General features: G+C 44.8%; 1 protein-coding gene across 1 annotated transcript in view; it reads right to left on the minus strand.

Moving 5' to 3' along the window:
- The window catches only part of EVL (Enah/Vasp-like), an 80,310-nt gene that overhangs the window by 36,127 nt on the left and 21,582 nt on the right, over positions 1–22,601 (minus strand). Inside the window, 1 exon segment of the mRNA XM_030804312.1 lies at positions 10,384–10,561. Within this exon segment, the coding sequence (XP_030660172.1) occupies positions 10,384–10,561 (178 nt within the window).

Raw genomic sequence — 22,601 nt, forward strand, 5'->3', positions numbered from 1 at the left:
ACCAAGTAGGAAAAGGACGTACATTAAGCTCCAAGAGCCAAAGAGAACAAGCACTTCATCCTGTGTTTTAATTCGCCCGGACTCCCACTAAGCTGTGGGGTTTTTCTTTTTCTTTTCTTCAGAGTCCCACTGTATAAAATCGACGAAGAACTACTCTGGTTGCATCAGGGCGAGGGCCCTGGTATACCTTGGTGGACCCCTGGAACTCCTCAAAATAGCCAGTTTGAAATCTACTGCATTCAACCCCCAAACTGCAAATAAACTTGCCTTTGACCACACATGCTTCTGTCCCACCCCCCACCCAATCCAGCAGCAGGGGCACGTCTGACAAGATTTCATTAGTGAGAACCAAATGAGAACAAACAGTCAAAATCCAGTTATTCAACCCTCTCCTCACCAGCACTGCTTTCCATGCACCTCGGCCCTCTTCCTAAAGCCTGGTCCTTTTCTGGTCCTTGGCCTCAAAAAAGTGATCTTTCATGAGGGAATGCTAGCAGAGGAATGCTGGGCGTGGCCATGGTTCTGCCCAGGCTTGTCCTGTGGCCTGCACACATCCTCCCCCTCACTGGGTCTTGGTTTTGTCATCTGTAAATGTAAATCCAGTCACATGACACCCACGCCTCCTTCCCTGGCTCCCACTCACTGGCCCTAACTGGCCTAGACTATCTGCCTTCTTTACCAGCAGAGCCTTTGAGGGGGATTTTCTTTAAAATTCACTCCCACTATGTGGTCAAGTGCCATCAGCTTGGGGTCTTGCTTTAAGTGCCACCAGGGCCCTGCTCTCCTGGAGTAATGGGAGACGATGACACTATGACTCTGGTAAGTTCTGACAGGACCTACAGTGGTTTAATGGAAAACTGCTGGATGTGGGGACAAAAAGAGGAGCAGCGTGGGGCACGGCCCTGAAGGCCACATACCAGGCACCGGGCATCTTCGTGTCATGTGAGCTGCCACGGGCCTGTGGTGTCACTCCATCTGCTGTTGGAGGAGGTGACTTGCTCAGGGTCACACAGACCCAGCGTAGCCCGGCTCCAGGACATGCACTCTTCCCGCTAGACCACGCTGCTCCCACCACACTTCCTGGCACTGGAGGAGAAGAGGAGCATGTTCTCATCCCGGCTGCTCTTCCTCACTGGGTCATATCAGGAAGTGGTTTGGGCTAAGTACTCACTTCCTCCCTCTGGGGCTCAGTTTTCCTGGCTGTGAGATGAGACAGACACTGTGCTATCTACATGGCACTGTTAAGCGACAACCAGGCGAGACACAGATGCAATGCAGGAAGGAACCAGCCCGAGTTTCAACCCTCTCAGGCCCAATGGTCCCCTTTTTATTATTATGTTTTGTAATGATCCTTGTATTATCCTGAAGTGAAATTCATAGATTACATAACCTACCTACATAAATTCGGAAAAGATCAGTATAATGCCTTACATGTACTGCAAAGGAGAGAGAAAAGAGAAGTAGTCTATAATGAAATGTGCATTACAACACATAAAGGGCCAGACCCAGCTACACTAGGAGACGGAGGCGGTCCACACTTGCACCTACCCACAGACCCACTGGGAGTGCTGCTGCTGCAAATGGGATGTGACGAAGGGGAGGTCTATGGATGACTGAAACGTCACAGTGATGATGCTGGAGATAAGACTTTCCAAAACAGAAAACAACTCTTGGTAAAGTTACAAACAAAATTAAGTATGATTTTCTTTTGACCTACACAGTAGTCAAATTCCTAGAAAATTCAGCACATACTAAACCTGGTTAAAAAAATAAGTGCTTTTTCTTAAAACAGAGCAAGCTCTGGCTTGAGTTTTTCAACTGCATGTTTTGGTGGGACATGCAAAACAAGACTTCACTGCACAGGACGATCCTGCACATTGCAATGTGTCTAGTGCACCTGGCCCCGCTGCCCCCCAAATCACCAACACCTCTCCGTTTCCACCTTGTCTCTGGTGAGAGCTTCTTGTCTAGTCTGACACTGCCATTTCAGAGTCTAGAACATGAACACCTACAAAGAAGACAAAACGTAACTAAAGCCACGTGCGAGGCAATGGCCGAGTGGGGGCAAGAGCCTCCTCCCGGCTTGCAGGGCAGGTTCTCCCCCGGACTCAAGGACGCTCATGGAGAGTCAAACTTTCTGCAGAGTTTCAGCCACTGTGGCAGGGGAGGCATGTTCCTTATTCAGTTGGGACGTGGCCAAGCGGCTGCTGCTGCTACAACCACTACTACTTACTGCTAGTCACCATCACAGCTCTTCCTGCCTGTGCTAGGCTGTCTGTCTCAGAATACTTCTACAGCCATCGTCCCCTTGGACTCTCATGCTGTGAGACAGACATGCCACGGATAACCACCTACATTTCACAGACGAAGAAACCAAGGTCCAAGAAAGGGAAGTGACTTGCCCAAGTCACGTGCAAAGAAAGAGCACAGGCAGGTCTAGCACCCAGGTCTCTTGGTTACCTCAACACCATGACCTCTTACCAAGCAGATGACAGCTTACCCGGCGCCCTGAAGAAAAGGGCCTCTTGCCTGGTGAAAGACTGTGGAGGACAATCAGTACTCTGTGTTCCAAATGAGGATACTGAGGCTCGCAAATGTCACTAGACCTGATGAAGTCACACAGTCAGCGGATGGTGGGACTAGGGCAAGAGCCAGGCCTCCCGAGTCTCAGTCTGGAAGGCTAGAATTGGGGTCCCTGTTCTTAGAGGGTTGCTGAGATTCAAAAGGTGAAAAGGCTCATGCAGTTATCACACACATCCTGAGTCCCCGTGGTGTGTCCCCTCTGTACTTGTTCTAGAGAGGCAGGGATGACTGAGACAACACAGGTCCTGCTCCCAACAGGACTAGCGTGCTAGTAGGGATGCTGGTACCAAAGAGGTGTCCTGAATAAAACATGCTAAGTACCATGATGGAGTAACCATGCAGGGCCAAGGGCACTGGCTGCAGCTGCCCAACAGGAGGCAGTAGGTGGAGCAGCAAGGATGTGGCCCTGGATGTTGGCATGACTGGTACAACGTCTGACTCTGGGGCCCAGTGGCTCTACAAGGCCTCTGTGAGGCCAGCTCCCATCCCTTCTTCTCCTTCAGCTACAGCAGTAGCTCCAAAGGTTTAAAAAAAAAAAAAAAAAGTAAAGAGAGGAGAAACTGGATTATATATCCCTAAAACCCTTCCTATCTTTGAATTCACTTGTGACTGCAGCTGGGCGAGGGGATTATTTATCTACACATTTGATCTCACAGTGCCGTGTTTCTTTCTCATATTCCTGCAGTGATTCATCCAAGGAAACTCTTTCTCAAACAGGCACTCAGACTTCTGATAGTTCCAAATAAAGATTATTATTAGGACTGTTAACTGTTATGACTATTTTTAATGCATAACTACCTCATCCCCATCATAACGGGAGCTTTGCAAGGTTTATAAAAACCTTGCAAAGTTCTCTGAGAACTTTCTGAGGAGCAGGGAAACATCTTTGCCCTGGGGCCCTCACACTAGTGTGGAGAGCTCCTTATTCCTTAGAATTGTCTCAAATAAACCAAGTGGCCACCTTCACCAATTAGGAGGCATGACCCAGATAATAACTCATGCCTTGAGACAGTATTGTCCACACGAATAACCAATTAATCCAATATGAGGAAAGGAGCAGCCAAAGCCAGAGATCTGCTCAACAATGAAAAGTAATGACTTTCAGCTTTCAGGACCAGATATTACAATAAAGAAAAAGAAAAGTAACAGCTGAAGGTCTGCCTGAGAGGAAAAAGATTTAAACCACCACCATCATAATAAATAGAACTCAAAAGTCAAGTCCCCTGGGGCTGCTGAATGCAGAGGTAGACTCTGCACTTGTCCCCGGCCCAGTGCCACCTGAAAAGGTCACAGTGGGTTTTAAAAAGACAGCAAGTATTTACCAAATACTTACTGGGTGTCAGGAACTGTCCTGAGCACTCTGAAGGGATGATCACAGTTAATCCTCGGAACAACCAATGGGCAGGTACAGGTCAGGCGACTGGGGCACAGGGAGATCAAGTAACTTGCTCAGGATAAGTACATATGCACACACATACACACACACACACGCTCACACGCACCCTCCTGCAGCACATGCAGGCATATACTCACAGCACACAGAGCCCTGGGCCCCGGGGTGTGAAAAACACAGAGAAAAGCACATACCTCCTGCCCTCAGGAGCTTGTATCTATGCACTCAACACTCAACAGCTCTTTTGGGTCTGTGGATGCATCATGCACTGTGATGGGTGCTGGGATCCAACGGGGAACAGGTCAGCTGCTGTGTCTCTGCCTCTCACAACAGCCTTGTGGGAGACGAAACAGCAGTCGGGCCTTAATGTTACAAAGTGGTGAATGGCAATGGGGAGCATGGGGAGTACATAGAAGGGGCGCCTCATCTTCACCTGGGGTGGGCATGAGGGGGGCCACAGAAGTCTTCCCAGAGAAAGGGACACCCAGTAGGAGAGGAAAGATCAGTACATGAGCAGGCAAAATGAAGAGGAAATGGATAAAGAGAGGCAGAAACCAAGTGTCCCGGGAGGCCAAGCGGAGAGACAGAAGTTGAGGGAGGAGGAAAGCTTTGCTGACACAGCATTAGGCTGGATCCAGAGGGCTGGGGAGGATGTTGATAAGCAGAGATGGTAAGAAAACATTCCAAGGAGAGAACAATATTTGAAAAGCTTGGCATCCAATCCCTACAGGACGCTGCCTTTTCTACATCTGTCCTTGGCTGTGTGCCTTTCTACTGTTTGCATATTTTTAGAAAAGAAAAACACAAGCTCATCTGAAAGCTGCCTGTGTGCTCTTGTCACTTTTGGTATCCTTTTCCTTCAAAAAAAGAAAAAAAAAAAAATCTCTGGGACAATGTAAAATGACAACCTCTTAAGCCCCAGAGCCACGGAATCTCGCCTTTGGTTTCTCGCCTCTGGTTTCTACATTTTTTTTTTTTTTTTTTGAGATGGAGTCTCGCTCTGTTGGCCAGCTGGAGTGCAGTGAGGCGATCTCGGCTCACTGCAACCTCTGCCTTCTGGGTTCAAGCGATTCTCCTGCCTCAGCCTCCCAAGTAGCTGAGACTAGAGGTGCACGCCACCACGCCTAGCTGATTTTTGTATTTTTTTCTTTTAGTAGAGACAGTTTCACCATGTTGGCCAGGATGCTCTCGATCTCTTGACCTTGTGATCCACCTGGCTCAGCCTCCCAAAGTGGTGGGATTACAGGCGTGAGCCACCGTGCCCAGCCTTTCTGTCCATTTTTAAAAGTAGGTGACAGTACGATGGTGGGTGCTAAGATCAGAAGGCAGCAGAGAAATACTCTGGTCAGAACTGCCCTTTAAGGAGAGAAGAGAAACGGGTGGGTGGCGGCCGGCACGGGAGAAAGAAAACGCCAACCCTCCCTCTGGTGCTTCTGGAGGAATCTAGGTATCTTAGCTGCTAGCTCTCCCTTCCCCACCATTACACCAGATGGTGTCTCTTTCAGAAGCCATATGATAAAGAGCCAAGGAATCTGTGACCCACCAACATGACTCTAGACGCTAAACAAGAAGTTTCTCCAGCAGAAGGAAAGGGCCAAGGAATGACAAACACGAATAACAACTCCTAAAATGTAGACAATGTAGACATCACCTGACAGCCAAGGAGGTGTACTTATCCTCTATTATGAGCCTGGAACATACCACATGACCTTAGGCTGCCTCCATTCATTTGCGAAAGGAAATACAAGGTTGCTTTGTCAGAGGATGCACGCACCTGGGGAGTGGGAAATTATGCAGCTATAACAAAAGGTGCAAGGAGGCTGTGTTCCTCCATGCTGCGCTGCACTTGTCAAAGGTACTGATAAAAATAACGGAAAAGATGAAGTTGCCTACTAATGTATGAAAATATTCACCCTTAACAGTAAAGAAAAATGCAAGTCAGACCGGGCATGGTGGCTCACACCTGTAATCCTAGCACTTTGGGAGGCCGAGGTGGGTGGATCACTTGAGGTCAGGAGTTCGAGACTGGCCTGGCCAACATGGTAAAACCTCGTCTCTACTAAAAATACAAAAATTAGCCAGGCATAGTGGTGGGCGCCTGTAGTCACAGCTTCTCAGGAGGCTGAGGCAAGGGAATCACTTGAACCCAGGAGGCAGAGGTTGCAATAAGCCGAGATAGTGCCACTGCACTCCAGCCTGAGCGACAGAGTGAGACTCCATCCTCCCCAAAAAAGAAAAATGCAAATAAAAATGTTTTCCCTTCTCTTGTGTTTACAAAGATTAATGAGAGCACTAATGCCTAGTGCTTATGAATTATGAAGTCTGAGGAGTGGGCAACTGTCTTGTGCTGGACAGCGTGTAAACCAGGATATTCATGCTAGAAGGCATTCAGAGAGACTTCCCAAAACTTTATTTTCTAATTTTTACTTATTTTTTGAGACGGAGTTTCACTCTTGTTGCCCAGGCTGGAGCATAATGGTGCAATCTCGGCTCACTGCAACCTCTGCCTCCTGGGTTCAAGTGATTCTCCTGCCTCAGCCTCCCGAGTAGCTGGGATTATAGGCATGCATCACCACACCCAGCTAACTTTCTTTGAGACGGAGTTTCGCTCTTATTGCCCAGAGTGGAGTGCAATGGCGCGATCTCAGCTCACCATAACCCCACCCCCTGGGTTCAAGCAATTCTCCTGCCTCAGCCTCCCCAGTAACTGGGATTACGGGCATGCGCCACCATGTCTGTCTAATTTTATATTTTTAGTAGAGATGGGGTTTCTCTATGTTTGTCAGGCTGGTCTTGAACTCCCGACCTCAGGTGATCTGCCTGCCTCGGCGTCCCCAAGTATTGGGATTACAGGTGTGAGCTACCGCGCCCGGCCTAATTTTGTCTTTTTAGTAGAGACGAGGTTGGCAAGGCTGGTCTCAAACTCCTGACCCCAGGTGATCTGCCCACCTCCGCCTCCCAAAGTGCTGGGATTATAGGCATGAGCCACCATGCCCGGACCCAAAACTTGAAAAGCACATATATTGTTTGACACAGAAACATGCCCAAGGAAAATAACTGGACAAGCATGCAAATATGGACACATGAGATACAAAGTACACACACACATAAAAATACAAGAATGCCCTCTACCACATGAGGGTAATCATGGAAAATGGGGACAACCAACACGTTTAAAAGTAGATGGTGCTTACATTATGGCACATCTTTGCATGGTCCTCAGCAGAGTACCTTAGCCACATAAATGTTGGAAGGTTCATACTTCCATTTTTTTTTGAGACAGACTCTTGCTCTGTCACACAAGCTGGAGTGCAGTGGTGCAATCTTGGCTCACTGCAACCTCTGCCTCCTGGGCTCAAGCAATCCTCCCACCTCAGCCTCCCAAGTAGTTGAGACTACAGACACATGCCAACAAGCCAAGCTAATCATACACACTGTATGATTTCATTTACATGACGCTCAAAAACAAAAACAAAAATGGACTTTGTATCTATTCTTAAGTGCAGGGACTGCGAGGAGGGGCCTTTTGGTGCTGACTACATTTTCTTTCTCGGTCTGGCACTGGGAACCGCGCACACACGTGTGTAACAGTTCATCAAGTTGCATCTGCGTATCTGCGCATGGTATTGTCAGTAGGCTTGGACCTCGGCTGAAGCAAAAGCTTATTCGTCAGTGGGCTGTGGGACCTGCAGTCCATGCAAAGGAGGCCACTACTAGCTGAACCAGAATGGACAACTAACTGTTTCTCCTCATGAAAGCTTCAAATTGGGGTACTCTCACATTGTATGCACACATCCAAACTAGCTGATGTCTCCCACCCCCGCCTCAACAAGACACTCATTCAACACCAGGGGATGTAGGAGGTCAGGTTCTGGATCTTACTATCTGACACCGAGAGGTTATTTCCTCATAATGGGGCATGGCTTTCTTATCTGAAAATAGGGCAGGATTAACTGATTTACCTGTGATTCTCTGGTGAATTTAATAAAATAACTAGTTTTTATTTAATTTAAGCACTTGCTCTGAAAGTGCTTTTTTTTTTTTTTGCCCCCAAGGTATCTGCATGTACAAGTAAAATAAACCTACCTTGAGGGCAAAAAAAAAAAAAAAAAAGCACTTTCAGAGCAAGTGCTGAAATTAAATAAAAACTACTAGTATCTGCATGTACAGGTAAAATAAAGCTGGGCCGGGCACAGTGGCTCACGCCTGTAATCCCAGCACTTTGGGAGGCCAAGGCAGGCGGATTATGAGGTCAGCAGATCAAGACCATCCTGGCCAACATAGTGAAACTCTGTCTCCACTAAAATACAAAAAAAAAAACAAAAAACAAAAAAAAACCTTAACTTCCAGATCCTGGAGGCAGGCGAGGTAAGTTCAGACAGAAATGTTAAATTCACCTCAAGGCTCTTGGGTGGAAACAGACAGTTGAGTAAACATTTGCTGGGTGCTTACGATGCCTCAGGCCCTGTGCTCATCACCCAACACTGCCATGGTTAAGATGCTTCCTTACCATGCTATCCAAGTACTAAGCAGAAAGTCCACGAACTTTGGAGCATTGTCAAGATAGGGAAAGCTGCAAGTAACTGCTCTATGCATGACCCATGGGAAGCATGTTCAAAACATGTTATTTACTTAAAAAAACCACAAAACTCTCCTAGAGTGTGTGTGTGTGTGTGTGTGTGTGTGTGTGTGTGTGTGTGTGTAAGAGACAGACTCTCACTATGTTGTCCAGGCTGGACTCGAACTCTTGGACTCAAGTGATTCTTCTGCCTCAGCCTCGTGAATTGCAGGCATGCACCACAATGCCCAGATCTCCTAGTGCTTAAACTGGGTCCTAAAACTCCAATATATCAGGCCCAGTACACACTTTTTCTTTTTTTTTTTTGTAGAGACAGGGTCTTGCTATATTGCCCAGGTTGGTCTTGAACTCCAAATCTCAAGTGATCCTTCTGCCTTGGTCTTTCAAACTGTTAGGATTATAGGCCTGAGCCACCGCGCCTGGCCCCAGTAGATATTTAAATGCCACAGCCCTCCAGGTTCTGAGTACTATGTCTCTTCATTTCCCACCTCAATTCTGGTAGCAGTAACAGCAGCAGCAACAATAATGATCGTTAATAATACTCACAAATGCTAATAGAGTTGTTACTAGGCCAGGCAACCTGAGAAACATTTTACATTCTAGTTCATTTAAATTAAAAACAACCTTATATCCCCCGATTTTATAGGTAAGGAAACTGAGGCACAAAAACATTCAGTAACTTGCTCAAGAGTTCCTCTGCTAGCATATGTCAGAACCAGGACTCAAACTGACCAGTGTGACTCCATGCCTGGTTCTTAACTACCAAGTTCTCCCAAGGTAGGCTCTCCAGCCAATGGCAGGACCATAACCCAGGCAATCAAGACACCCATCCTGGGAAAGCCTTGTTTCTCCCTCCGAAGCTACCACTGCAAATGTCCAATAAAAGCCACATGTAATTTTGCTTCTTTGCCTTAACTGCCCTGCTGAGAAACTTTTTGCTAGCCCCTCTCCCACTGTCTACCCTAAGTATCAAGCCAGCCCAAAGTCTTCCAGGTATCTGGGGCCTTTCACTGTGCAAGCCCCAGCGCCTTTCCAATTTCATTTCCAATCTCTTTCCTATCTGCACTCCGGGCCCCAGAAATGCTGCATGGCCCTCTTCCCAGCGTGTGCGGGCTCACTCAGGCCCTTCTGCCTTTGCTGCTTTTCTGGCCTGTGATGCCCACTCCTGCCTCTGCCTGTGAACTGCTCACCCAGAACTCCGGCTCAGACGGCACCACCACTGTGGAAGTCTCCCTTGGCAGCTCTGAAGGGCAGTTACTTACATCCTATTCTGCGGTCCCTAAGTACCTTGCATGTACCTTTATTTAAACACTTACTGCAATACATTCCAGTTAGCTGTTTATGAACCTGTCTACCCGGAAAAACTAAGTGCCTTGAGGGGAAGGCCGCTGTTCAATTCTTATCTATTTTGCCTACACAGTTTCTTGTCCTCAGTAAGTATTTAATAAACCTTTGTTAAACATATGAATGAATAATTAAATTCAAAAATAAATTCTTGATTGTTTTCTCCCATCTCTCTCGAATGTTTGTTCTGGAATATGGAAACAGGATGGCAAGTTTAAAACAGATCTGTAAATATGGCTTCAGGGACACATCTGTACAAATCTATATCTCACAAGTGGTAAAGAGATACAAATTCCATTCTCTCCTCCTCTGAATTGTTAATATCTCTAAATCTAGAGGCAGGCAGTAGGTTTCTCTGAGAACACATGCAACCTCAGCTCAATGCAGTGACAGTGCTAGGATACCCGGAGAGCCAGAGCTGTGGGAGGGCAGAGGTAGAACAAGAGAGGGTCTCAGCATCAGGCCAAGACAAAGCCCTACTTACCTCCTTCTTGGGAATTCATGATGTTCAGGGCAAACAGCATTGCATTGGAGAACGTGGTCGCCTCTTCTTTACTTGCAAAGTTTAAGCCGTAGACCTGGCGGGCATCTCGCCACTGGTGGAAGGTTGGTGTGGCCTGATTGTACTTCAGCCCTTTCACGATTGAATAATTGATCACAACCTGGAGGAGAAAGGAGAGAGAAATACATGTAAATAAATAAAATGTAAGTGAGCTGGAGGGCGCTGTGATGGAGCAAGTATACTGTATCCTTGAGAGGACAGGAAGATGGGGATGGGGTTTGAAGACAGGAAAAGCAGTATCAGGTAGATTTTCAGATCATAAACTATAGAACAGTGAGGGTTTGCAAAACCTGTTCTTGCCTTTAACTAATAATGCTATGTAGTTACAACCTCCAGATGAACAGCTGAGCTGGGAGGCAGGTTCCCTGGCTCTGGTTTGGCCCTGCCTCTCAGCCACTCCACTCATGGCAGTCACTGCACTTCGCTGGGGCTCAGTTTCTCCACTTATAAGATGGGGATAATAATTCTGGCTTTACCAATCCAATGGGGTTACTGCGAAGATCACATTGTGATATGTATCTTATCTATATCTTATTTATAGCTTACCTTCTAGATATAAAGCTCCTAAGGGCAAGTCTTCTATAATTCATATTTACACCTCCTATAGCCCTCTGCATAGTGTCTAGTACTTTGAATGCATTAATAAGTGGGCTATGTGTCAAAAGAATAACTTGGGAAAGTTTATGTACCACACATGTATACAGCATTATTCATATCTTATTACTCAATCAAAAAGCATCAACTGACTGCCAGGAGCAATGCCAGGCCCAGTAGGGAAGGATACAGAGACGACAGAATCCAGACATTCAGGTGCTTACAAGCTGCCAGGGGATTCAACATCAGGTCTGCCTGACCTCTAAACTTCTGCTCTTTTAGGCATTTAAAAAAGGATTCTTTCAAAGTACTTAAAGACTATATTCCTAAGTCATGCCCTGGAGGAAAAGATGCTGGGGCTGGAGCCCTCATTCTGCTTCCCACCCCTTCTAGCTCGGAGCCACATGATCTAACATCACGACACTTATGAATGATCTGTTTTCTGGTCTGTCAAATGGAGAAGAATGTGATATGGCTATGGCATGGCACCCTCACAGTGTGTTGTGAGGATTAAATTATATATGAGAAAGTAACTGACACAGCTCCTGGCACAAGGAAGGCTGCCAGTGACTGAATGGAGAAGTATGAAGATCTCTACGAATGGAAGTTATGCAAGCAGAGTGTGGATGAGGCCGGAGGGCCAGCTCTTAGAGACACCATGGAAAGGATTTTGCTTTAGAAGTACAAGGTGATTTCTCAGATTTTGTCTGGCTTTGAGGTTGCAAGGACTGTGTGATCCGAGGTTGGGGATAACTCTCTCTATGCTGATGTATCACTTTCCTCTATTGTTCCACACTGCTGTGCTGCTGGGTAAGGTAGAGCCAGAGGACAGCAAACATGAGTGACATCCAGAAAAGCTGCTTCCCAAGTCTTGGGTGGAAGGTGGGCTTGGGTCTTCCTATGACAGGCAGAGGCAGGGAAAGGGGAGATACACACATAGTACACTAAATCAGCTAAAGAAACGTAATTGAGGCCGGGCATGGTGGCTCACACCTGTAATCCCAGGACTTTGGGAGGCCAAGGTGGGTGGATCACCTGAGGTCAGAAGTTCAAGATCAGCCTGGCCAATATGGCAAAACCCCGTCTCTACTAAAAATACAAAAATTAGCCGAGAATGGTGGTGGGTGCCTGTAGTCCCAGCTACTTGGGAGGCTGAGGCACAAGAATCGCTTGAACCCAGGAGGTGGAGGTTGCAGTGAGCCAAGATTGAGCCACTGCACTTCAGCCTGGGTGACAGAGCAAAGACTGTCTCAAACAACAACAACAACAACAACACCCATAATTGTTTCACAACTTAATTGTTACATATTGACAGGCACATATTTTGGCTAACATCTACACACAAGTTCCAGGGTAGTTCTCTATTTTTTGTTCTTTGTGCCAGGAGTATAGATTCACATGCATATACAGCTAAACCAAAAGAACTGGACTGGGGGTGACTAGGTTTAGTTATAGGTCATCAGAAAAAGGACTAATAAGAACTAGCAAATAATAACTAGTAACTAATAACTACCAAAATAATAAGAACTAGTAAAGTTAACTGTTGTTAAAACAGCTCTTTAGATTATAGGACACATTAATAGTGGTACAGTGACCAGCATGAGGGAAGAGAAGAACCTGCTCCATTCTGCCCTGGTAAGTCCCTATCAGAAGTTCTGTGTTCAAGTTTTTTTTTTGTTTTCATTTTGGTGTTGCATTGGACAGTAGCAAACTAAAGCAAGCCAGAGGAAAATGCTTTAAAAATTGAAGAGGGTCTCAAAACCACCTTATATCAGGAATGGTTAAGAGATACTGAAGCAAGATAAAATATGCTTTAGTGTCTCATGACTACTGTCTCCAGATATTTGAGGAGATATTCTGGGGAAATGAAATTTAGAACCCTATGATTTAACTTGATTTTTTTAAAAAAATTTTTTAGTATGGTTTTTGTTTTGTTTTGTGTTTTTAGACAGAGTCTCGCTCTGTCACCCAGGCTGGAGTGCAGTGGCACGATCTTGGCTCACTGCAACCTCCGCCTCCTGGGTTCAAACGTTTCTCCTGCCTCAACCTCCTGAGTAGCTGGAACTATAGGTGCCTGCCACCATGCCCAGCTAATTTTTTTGTGTTTTCAGTAGAGACGGGTTTTCACTGTGTTAGCCAGAATGGTCTCGATCTCCTGACCTCGTGATCCACCCACCTCAGCTTCCCAAAGTGCTGGGATTACAGGTGCGAGCCACCGCACCTGGCCTTTAGCATGTTTTTTTTTTTTTTTTTTTTTTTTGAGACGGAGTCTTGCTCTGTTGCCCAGGCTGGAGTGCAGTGGCACAATCTTGGCTCACTGAATGGGTTCACGCCATTCTCCTGCCTCAGCCTCCCGAGTAGTTGGGACTACAGGCGCCCGCCACCATGCCCGGCTGATTTTTTGTATTTTTAGTAGAGACGGGGCTTCACTGTGTTAGCCGGGATGGTCTCAATCTCCTGACCTCGTGATCTTCCCGCCTCGGCCTCCCAAAGTGCTGGGATTACAGGCGTGAGCCACCGCGCCTGGCCTGTAGTATGGTTTCTTAAGATGGAGTCTTGCTCTGTCACCCAGGCTGGAGTGCAGTGGCGTGATCTTGGCTCACTGCAGCCTCCACCTCCTGGGTTCAAGTGATCCTCCTGTCTCAGCCTCCCGAGTAGCTGGGACTACAGGTACAGGCCACCATGCCCCATCTGATTTTTTTTTTTTTTTTTTTTTTTAAGTAGAGTCAGGGTTTCGCCAATGTTGACCAGGCTGTCTCGAACTCCCGACCTCAAGTAATCCTCCCGCCTTGGCCTCCCAAAGTGCTGGGATTACAGGCATGAGCCACTGGGCCTGGCCTAGAACCCTATGATTTGAACTCTCTGGTTGGCTACATTCTTAGAGAGGAACTTAAGGTGAGTGAGAATATTTTTTTTTTCCAAACCTCAAAGTGGCTCTTGGGGGGAAATGAGAATTGAGGGGCAGCTGATGCCTAATCCAGAATACGGACAGTATGGCCAGCAGACAATCACTGAAGGGGCTAAACAGCACCTTAGGGATTATCTAACTCAATCTCCTCTTTTTACAGTCGGGAAATGAGGTCCAGGGAGAATGAGTGACTTGTCCAAAGTTACACAGTAAGCTAATGGGAAAACTGGATTTAGAAGCCGAGGACTTTGTGATTTTTTTTTTTGCCAGTATGGTAGTCCCCGCTTATCCATGCAGAATTGGTTCCAAGACCCCCCAGTGGATGCCTGAAATGTGGGTAGTACAGAACCCTATATAGACTACGTTTTTTCCTACACATACATACCTATGATAAAATTTAACTCATAAATTAGCCATAGTCAGAGATTAACAACAATAACTAATAATAAAATGGAACAATTATAATATTTGGAATGGCACATAATTTAAAATTTATGACTTATTTCTGGAATTTCCCATTTAATATTTTCAGCCTGCAGTGGATCCTGGGTATGTGAAACCTCAGAAAGCAAAGCCACAGCTAAGTGGGGTACTGTTGTATAATGAGCTGAAATCATTCTTCCTATAATTCCCTCTCTGGTCCTAGCACTAACCTTTGGAGCCTCATAAATCACTTCCAACTCAGGAAGTTTTAGAATATTGGACTGAGACAGTGCAGTGAAGCCTTTCTAGAGGACGCATCCCAGTTCTGTAAGTTCTCTGGACTCTGCCACACATGGCTGGTCGCTGACTGAAGGCCCCCAGCCCTGCCGTTTCTGTTCTATCTACAACTGCAGTGCAAAGGCTGCTCACCAACTGCTGCTGTTTGGTGTCTACACACAGCCCCCAACGGTCTATGATTGCTTTGAAGACAAGCATACTAGGTACAAGTAATGAGCAGAGGTTTTATGTCAGAGGGTTCTGCATTAAAACCCTGGCTTTATTACTTTTCAGTTGTATAATTTAGATAAGTTGCTCATATCAGTTTCCTCATACGTAAGATGAAGATAATATTATCAGTAATACTGCACTGAATATTCTTGTGAAGATGTATTTCTACAGGATATATCCCTGTAAGCCAAATGGCTAGAGAGACATGACCATTACAAAATTTGTATTTATTATTTGAAAATTGACTTCTAAAACAGGAGAGTCCAGTGCAATGTGTTTTGGATGTATGTGTGGCGACACAAGGCCAACGTCACTTGACCATCTGTTGAGGTGGCCAGTGTTTAAACTGCCAGATCTGACCAGCCGACAGCTAAAATCTCAGTACCTAATGGTTCCACCTCTTTGTTTACTCTGCTTAGAGTGAGTCAAAGGATCCACCTGAACACGTGCATTTTTGCAAGTCCACTTTTGGGTGAGGCTGCTTCATTTAGTACCCATCACCCAACACTCACTTGTAAAGATAACCATGTTTCTTATTTCTAGCACCATTGGCAAAACGTGTCTGTTCTTAAGGTACATAGAAACGGACTCCTGTGGTATACGGCATGTACTCTTTTGTTTCTGGCTTATTTCCCTCAACACAATGTTTATGAGATTCACCATGTTATTGCATATAGCCATATTTCATTTTTTTTTTTTTTTTGAGATGGAGTTTTGCTCCTGTCACCCAGGCTGGAGTGTAATGGTACAATCTCAGCTCACTGCAACCTCTGCCTCCTGGGTTCAAGCGATTCTCCTGCCTCAGCCTCCCAAGTAGCTGGGATTACAGGTGCCCGCCACCACACCTGGCTAATTTTTGTATTTTTAGTATTGATGGGGTTTCACCAGGTTGGCCAGGCTGGTCTTGAACCCCTGACCTCAGGTGATCCGCCCGCCTCGGTCTCCCAAAGTGTTGGGATTATGGGTGTGAACCACTGAGTCTGGCTGAATTCTTACTGACTGCTACACAGTATTCCATTTTTTTAACCACAACTTCTCCATTCTCCTGCTGATAGACATGGGTAGTTTTGCATTCTTGGCTGTTATGAATACAACTGTTATGAACATTTTCATACATATCGTTTAGTGGACATAGGTACTTGTAAGGATATGAGAAAAACTAAAGTGTTTTTCCTATTCTTTTTGAGATCCCAGAATGAGATGGGGTCTCATTTTGTCACCCATGCTGGAGTGCACTGGCATGATCATGGCTCACTGCAGCCTCAAACTCCCGGGCTCAAGGGATCCTCCTGCCTCAGCCTCCCAAGTAGCTGGGACATAGGTGTGTGCCACCATGCCTAGCTAATTTAAAACTTTTTTATTTGTAGAGACAAGGTCTTGCTATGTTGCCCAGGCTGGTCTTGAGCTCCTGGGCTCAAGTGATCCTCCTGCCTCAGCCTCCCAAAGTGCTGTACACTCATACAGTCAAGAGCCACTGCACCCAGCCTCTATTCTCTACTCTCATACAACAAACAAGCAATTCTGCAGATTCTCAAGTAGACGTCAAGTGTCCTCTATAATTCTGACGTTATGTACCTGGAGACAGCATCAGGTTCCAAGGTTGAGGGCTGGGTCCCACAAGACTACCCCAACTTCAGATGCCAGTCCCAAGTGCAGGTTGTGACTTGTGCTTCTGACCCACGGGCTATAAATCAGGGTTATCATGACCCCTGCCTTGGGTCTGATGAATTTGCTGGCATGCTCACAAAACTCAGGGAAACAGTTTACCTAGGTTTACGGGTTTCTTAATAAAGGGCATAACAAAGGCTACAGATGAGCGGGCAGATGAGAGACGCACAGGGCAAAGGATAGGGGAAGATGATGGAGCTCCTCTGCCCTCCCTAGGCATGCCTCCTCCAGGAACCTCCACCAGGTCAGCTCTCTGGAAGCTCTCCCAACTCTGCCTTTTTGGTCCTTTTATGGAGACTTCACTGGATGGGTACGATTGACCACTGTGTAGAAATGTGATTGGACAAAAAGGGTATGATCTCACATTAACAGACGGAGTGGGGAAACCCAGCAAGGACTGTTGATTCAGATTCTCCTCGGCCTCTCTGTAGCATTCCTTCCTCTAGGGTATGGGGCAGAACCCATTCTGAAATGAGGGTCTTAGCAACTACAATCAGACAAGGTAGGTCAGGGAATTTCGTTAAGACCAGCTTCCAGTCAGAAAAGCAGGGGACGATTCCTGCCTTGGGGAGAAAAGGGGCAGGTGAAAGCAGGGCAGGAGAAAGTCAGAGAGAGACTTTTGTTTTCTGAGGCTGGCAGCACGCCGACATTCTAATAAGGGCTCTGGGAGCTACCAGCTAGGAAGTGTGGATGAAAACTAATACATATATGATAATATCACAATCTTCTATCCAGTGACCATGCCAAATTCACTTAATATAATTATATTAGTATATATTATTATATTACTATAATAGTTTGTAGCTACTTTCACATTTTCCACATACACTATCAAGTCATCTGCGATGCAAGATGGTTTTGCTTCTTCCTTTCCAACTGCTAAATCAAAGAGGTGAGAGTGAACATTCTTGTCTTGTTCCTGAATTCAGGGGGAAAGTGGGATACTGAGTATGACGTCAGCTATAGTTTTTGTTTTGTTGTTGTTTGTGGATACCCTTTATCTGATTAAATAAATCACTTTTATACTTTTAATTCCTAGTTTCCTCAGTTTTTATCATGAAGGGATACTGAATTTTACCAAATGCTTTTTCTACATCTGTGAGATGACCTTACGGTTTTCCGGCTTTATTCCATTAAATTAATCTTGCATTCCTGGAATAAATCTTATTTGTCAAAATTTTCTTTTTAATACATTATTAGATTCAAGTCATTAACCTTTTGTTCAGGCTTACTTACTGCATTATTGTTCATTAGAAATAATGGCTTGTAATTTTCTTGTAAGGTTCTTGTGCAGTTTTTGGATCATGGTTACAGAGCATGGTTATAAGACACTATAGGAAGCGGGCTTTGCTTCTCTCGTCTCTGAAGGAGTAATGTAAGAATGGCATATTGTTTCTTTATGTTTTTCAAGGAATATGTCCATCTTATCTAAGCTGTCAAGTTTACTGGCATAAGGTTATTACTAACGTTATTCTATGTTTTTAATGTTTATAGGATCTGTAGTGATTTCCCCTTTCATTCATTATATTGGCAATTTGTGTTTTCTCTTTCTCACTCTCAATAGAGGTTTATTAATTTTATTTTATTTTTCAAAGAACCAACTTTCTCCTCCAAAAAAACTGCGACATTTTGTGTTTCTCTATCATATATCTGCTTTCTATTTCATTAGTTTTTATTTTTTCCTTCCTTCTACTTTTGTTGGGTTTAATTTGCTTTCATTTTTCTTCTACCTTCTTGGGATAGTGGCATAGATCACTGATTTTCAAATACTCTTCTTTTTCTAATATTTCCCCATATGTACTTTTTGGGGCTTTTTTTTTTTTTTTTTGAGACAAGGTATCACTTTGTCATCCAGGCTGGAGTGCAGTAGTACCACCATGGCTCACTGCAGCCTCAAACTCCTGGGCTCAAGTGATCCTCCAGCTTCAGCCTCCTGAGTAGCAGGGACTACAGGCACATGCCACCACACCCAGTTAATTAAAAAATTTTTTGTTGGTAGAGGTGGAATCCCGCTATATTGACCAGGATGGTCTCAAACTCCTGGCCTCAGGTGGTCCTCCCTCCTTGGCCTCCCAAAACGTTGGGATTACAGGCATGAGCCACTGCGCCCAGCTCATATGTACTGTTCTATCTGCATCCTACAAGTATTGCTATGTTATATTGTCATTACTGTTCAGTTCAAAATATTTTCTAGTTTACACTGTGATTTCTTTTCTGTCTCATGGTTCATCCAGTATTAGACCACTTACTTTCCAAACATTTGGAGATTTTAAAAGTTGCCCTCTGTTACTAATTTCTGGTTTAATTCCTCTGTGGTCAAAGAACATACTCTGTATGAGTTCCATCCTTTTTAACTTGACACTTGCTTTATGGCCCAGCATATGGTCTATTTTGGTAAATGTTTTATGTTTACTTGAGAAGACTATGCATCGTACAGTTGTTCGCTATAGTTTCTACAACTGTAAATTAGCTCAAGTTGGTTTATAATGTTATTCAAGTTTTCTGTCTTTACTTATTTCTATTTCTTTATTCAATCAGTAGCTTGGAGGTATGATTAGAATCTCCAACTATGCTTCTCTTCTCCTTTTAGATTTTTGCTTTATGTGTTTTGAAGATATATGAATGGGTTCATACAAATGTAGGGATGCTATGACTTCTTTTTCAATTGCCCTTTTATCATTAAAAAGGCCTGTCATTATCTTTAGGAATACTTACTGCCTTAAAATCTACTTTGTCTGATATTAACATAGCCACATCAATTTCTTTTAGTGTTTGTAAGGTTTATCTTTTTCCAATTTTTTACTTTCAACTTTTTGTTTTTGGAGGCCTCGATGGGATCTCCTTATCAGCTTTATTTTAAAAATAATTCTCCAAGGTTTGGCAGGACTGATCTGGACACTTGCTGAAGGATTAACATTTTAAAATGTCATACTTTTTGCATAGGAGCCCATAATTACAACGTTTACACAAGTTTTATTCTGGGGAGTGTAGGAGTGCCTTTCCTCTTCTTTTAAAGGAAGGTCTTGCAACTCCAAATACAATCATGGACCACATAATGATGTTTTGGTCAACAACAGACTGCATATATGATGGTGGTCCCATAAGACTACAGTACAGTATTTTTACTATACTTTTTCTATGCTCACGTATGTTTACACACACAAATACCACTGTGTTACAACTGCCCCAGTATTCGGTACAGTAACATGCTGTACGGGTTTGTAGCCTAGGAGCAACAGGCTATACCATACAGCCTAGGTGTGTAGTAGGCTGTACCATCTAGGTTTGTGTGAGCACACTCACATGACAACAAAATCCCCCAGGGGCGCATTTCTCAGAATGTATCCCCATCATTAAGGGGTGCATGACTGCACTGCCTTCACATGTTTTGGGGGCCTCTGGGTAAAAACAGTCAAGAGTCCTCTACAAAAAAGAAAGATGCTTGATGGTGGAGAACTATCTTCTTGACCCCGTATATGCCTGGATCTAAAAACTACAGAATCTACAGACTGGCAAAGACTTTGGAGGTCTCATCTCATCCAAGTCTCTACTTGATGATAAACTCTTTCCCAGAATCTTACCTCTCAGGCTGGCAATGTAACACTTTCCATCTTTCAACAGTATGCTTGTAAGAAAGCTCATCCTTTTCTGCGTTAAAATCTTCTTCATTGTAACATCCATGCAATATTCCTAGGTCTGTTCTCCAGGGTACACACTGAAAGTGAGATTTCTCTTCCACATGGAACCCTTCAGAGACTTGAAAACCGCGGTCATGCCCCCTCCAGTTTCTATCTTCTCCAAGTAAATATCTCTTGTTACTCCTTTGATTGTTCCCCATATTATCCCACTTTCAGATCTTTCACCAGTTTGGATGCCCTTCTTGTAGATTCCAGTTTGTTGTACTCAGATGCAGTCCCAGCATTCTGTGGGAAGAATGACCCACGCAGAGCAGAGCAGAGCAGGACTGCAGTCTCCCTTCTTCTGGACCTCTGCCTCCATGAATTCGCTCCACCTCTATTAATTTACTCTATTAATTTATTCTACTTCTATCAATTCACTCTACTTCTACTAATTCAGCCTGAGAACTCACTAACATTTTTTGTTTTTGTTTTTTGAGACAGAGTCTCGCCCTGTCACCCAGGCTGGAATGCAGTGGTGCGATCACGGCTTACTGAAGCCTCAACCTCCTGGACTCAACAAATCTCCCACCTGGCCTCCTGAGTAGCTGGGACTACAGGCATGCCCCACCGCACTCAGATAATTTATATTTTTTTTATAGAGATGGGGTCTCACTACGTTGCCCAGGCTGGTCTCGAACTCCTGGGCTCAAGTGATCCACCTGCCTTGGCCTCCTAAAGTGTTGGGATTACAGGCATGAGCCACTGCAACAGCCACATTTTTTGGTGACCAAAACTCATTCTCAACTAAAAATCCTTTAGGTTTGTCACCCTGAATGTAAGATTTAGGTTAGATTTTGGCTAATGGTACGATAACTTACTATATATTTTCTCCACAACTAATTACCTGGTTTTATGTCCACCTATTTAGCAAAATGGTGATGATAATTCCATTATCCTTACTGGGAGAATGAAATAATAGACATGAAAAGTGCTCCATTAACCATAAAGAGCATTAAACATGTAAGATATCCCTATTTAGTTATAAAACCAGGAATCTTTGACTCTCTTAACATGTCTGACCACTTTAAGGTGGTAGTCCACACGGACTAAAACCAAATCTGTGAAAATCAGTCTTTCTACTGAGGTCCCTAAAAGTTGTTATGGACCAGATTTCCTGCCATTTTCTGTAATGTCTTGGTTTACCAAGAATCTCTTTTCTATTCCTAGCTAAACATGCCCCATCCGTGTGGGGAGATATCCTCAATCCTGTCTGATAGCCTGTCTCCTGAACATTGATTCCAAGTGGGAGGATGTGCTCCGAATTTCTCAATCAGACTCTAGGAGGTCTCTAAGTTAGAATCAACACAGCCCTCCAAATTTAAACAGGATACCACTGAAGACTGCTGTCAGTCCCTCCCAGAGTGGGAAAAAGGTCTCTTTCTCAACATGTAGTTTCCTCTGAAGGAGGCTGTGAGGTGCTGAGGTCCCTGAGAACAGGCGGTGTTTGTGTTTTGGGGAGCTCTCCCTTCCCATTCCCTTTCCAGTACACCATGCTGTCTTCCTACTAGGCCCTGGAGGGCAACCAAGAGGCAGGAAGGGAATGGGAAACTTGTCATAATAAAAGGAATCACTTAGGGAACACCTACTACGATTCAGGAACTGCACCAGGTAATGGACCTTGTGTCAAAGACATAGAGGTATTGCCCTCACAAGCCCCAACCACCAGGTGTTCTGAAAACTTGAGATATTTTTGACTGTCACCATAATTGGGGCCAAAGGTTCTGTATATCCTGCAATGTGTGGCACAGTGTGTCACTAAAAGGCAGATCTAGAATTAGTGAATTGGAATTTTAGGAAGGCAGCTTCTAGAAGGTTTCTAGAAAGACATTTATACCATTATACCACTAAGGCTCATCAACAAGGGAAGGGATGCCTTTGGGGGTACCAAGATTTCAAGGTTAGAAAGACTACCTTTTTGGAGTCTCACTCTGTTGCCCAGGTTGGAGTGCAGTAGCGCGATCTCGGCTCACTGCAAACTCCGCCTCCCGGGTTCACACCATTCTCCTGCCTCAGCCTCCCAAGTAGCTGGGACTACAGGTGCCCGCCACCACGTCTGGCTAATTTTTTTGTATTTTTTTAGTAGAGACGGGGTTTCACCGTGTTAGCCAGGCTGGTCTCGATCTCCTGACCTTGTAATCCACCCACCCTGGCGTCCCAAAGTGCTGGGATTACAGGCGTGAGCCACTGTGCCCAGCCAGAAAGACTACCTTTTATCAGGGGTCCTGGGGTAGGGATGTCTTTGTTAGCCATGAGCATCATGAAACTTAACAGGGCTATTTTGGTTAAAGCAAAAACCCAATCAACAGGCAACACACTAAAAACAGAACCCAGAGTTTCTGTTCTGTCTCTTCCAATTGCTG

Source organism: Nomascus leucogenys, chromosome 22a (genome assembly GCF_006542625.1).
Source record: "Nomascus leucogenys isolate Asia chromosome 22a, Asia_NLE_v1, whole genome shotgun sequence".
NCBI classification, from domain to species: domain Eukaryota; kingdom Metazoa; phylum Chordata; class Mammalia; order Primates; family Hylobatidae; genus Nomascus; species Nomascus leucogenys.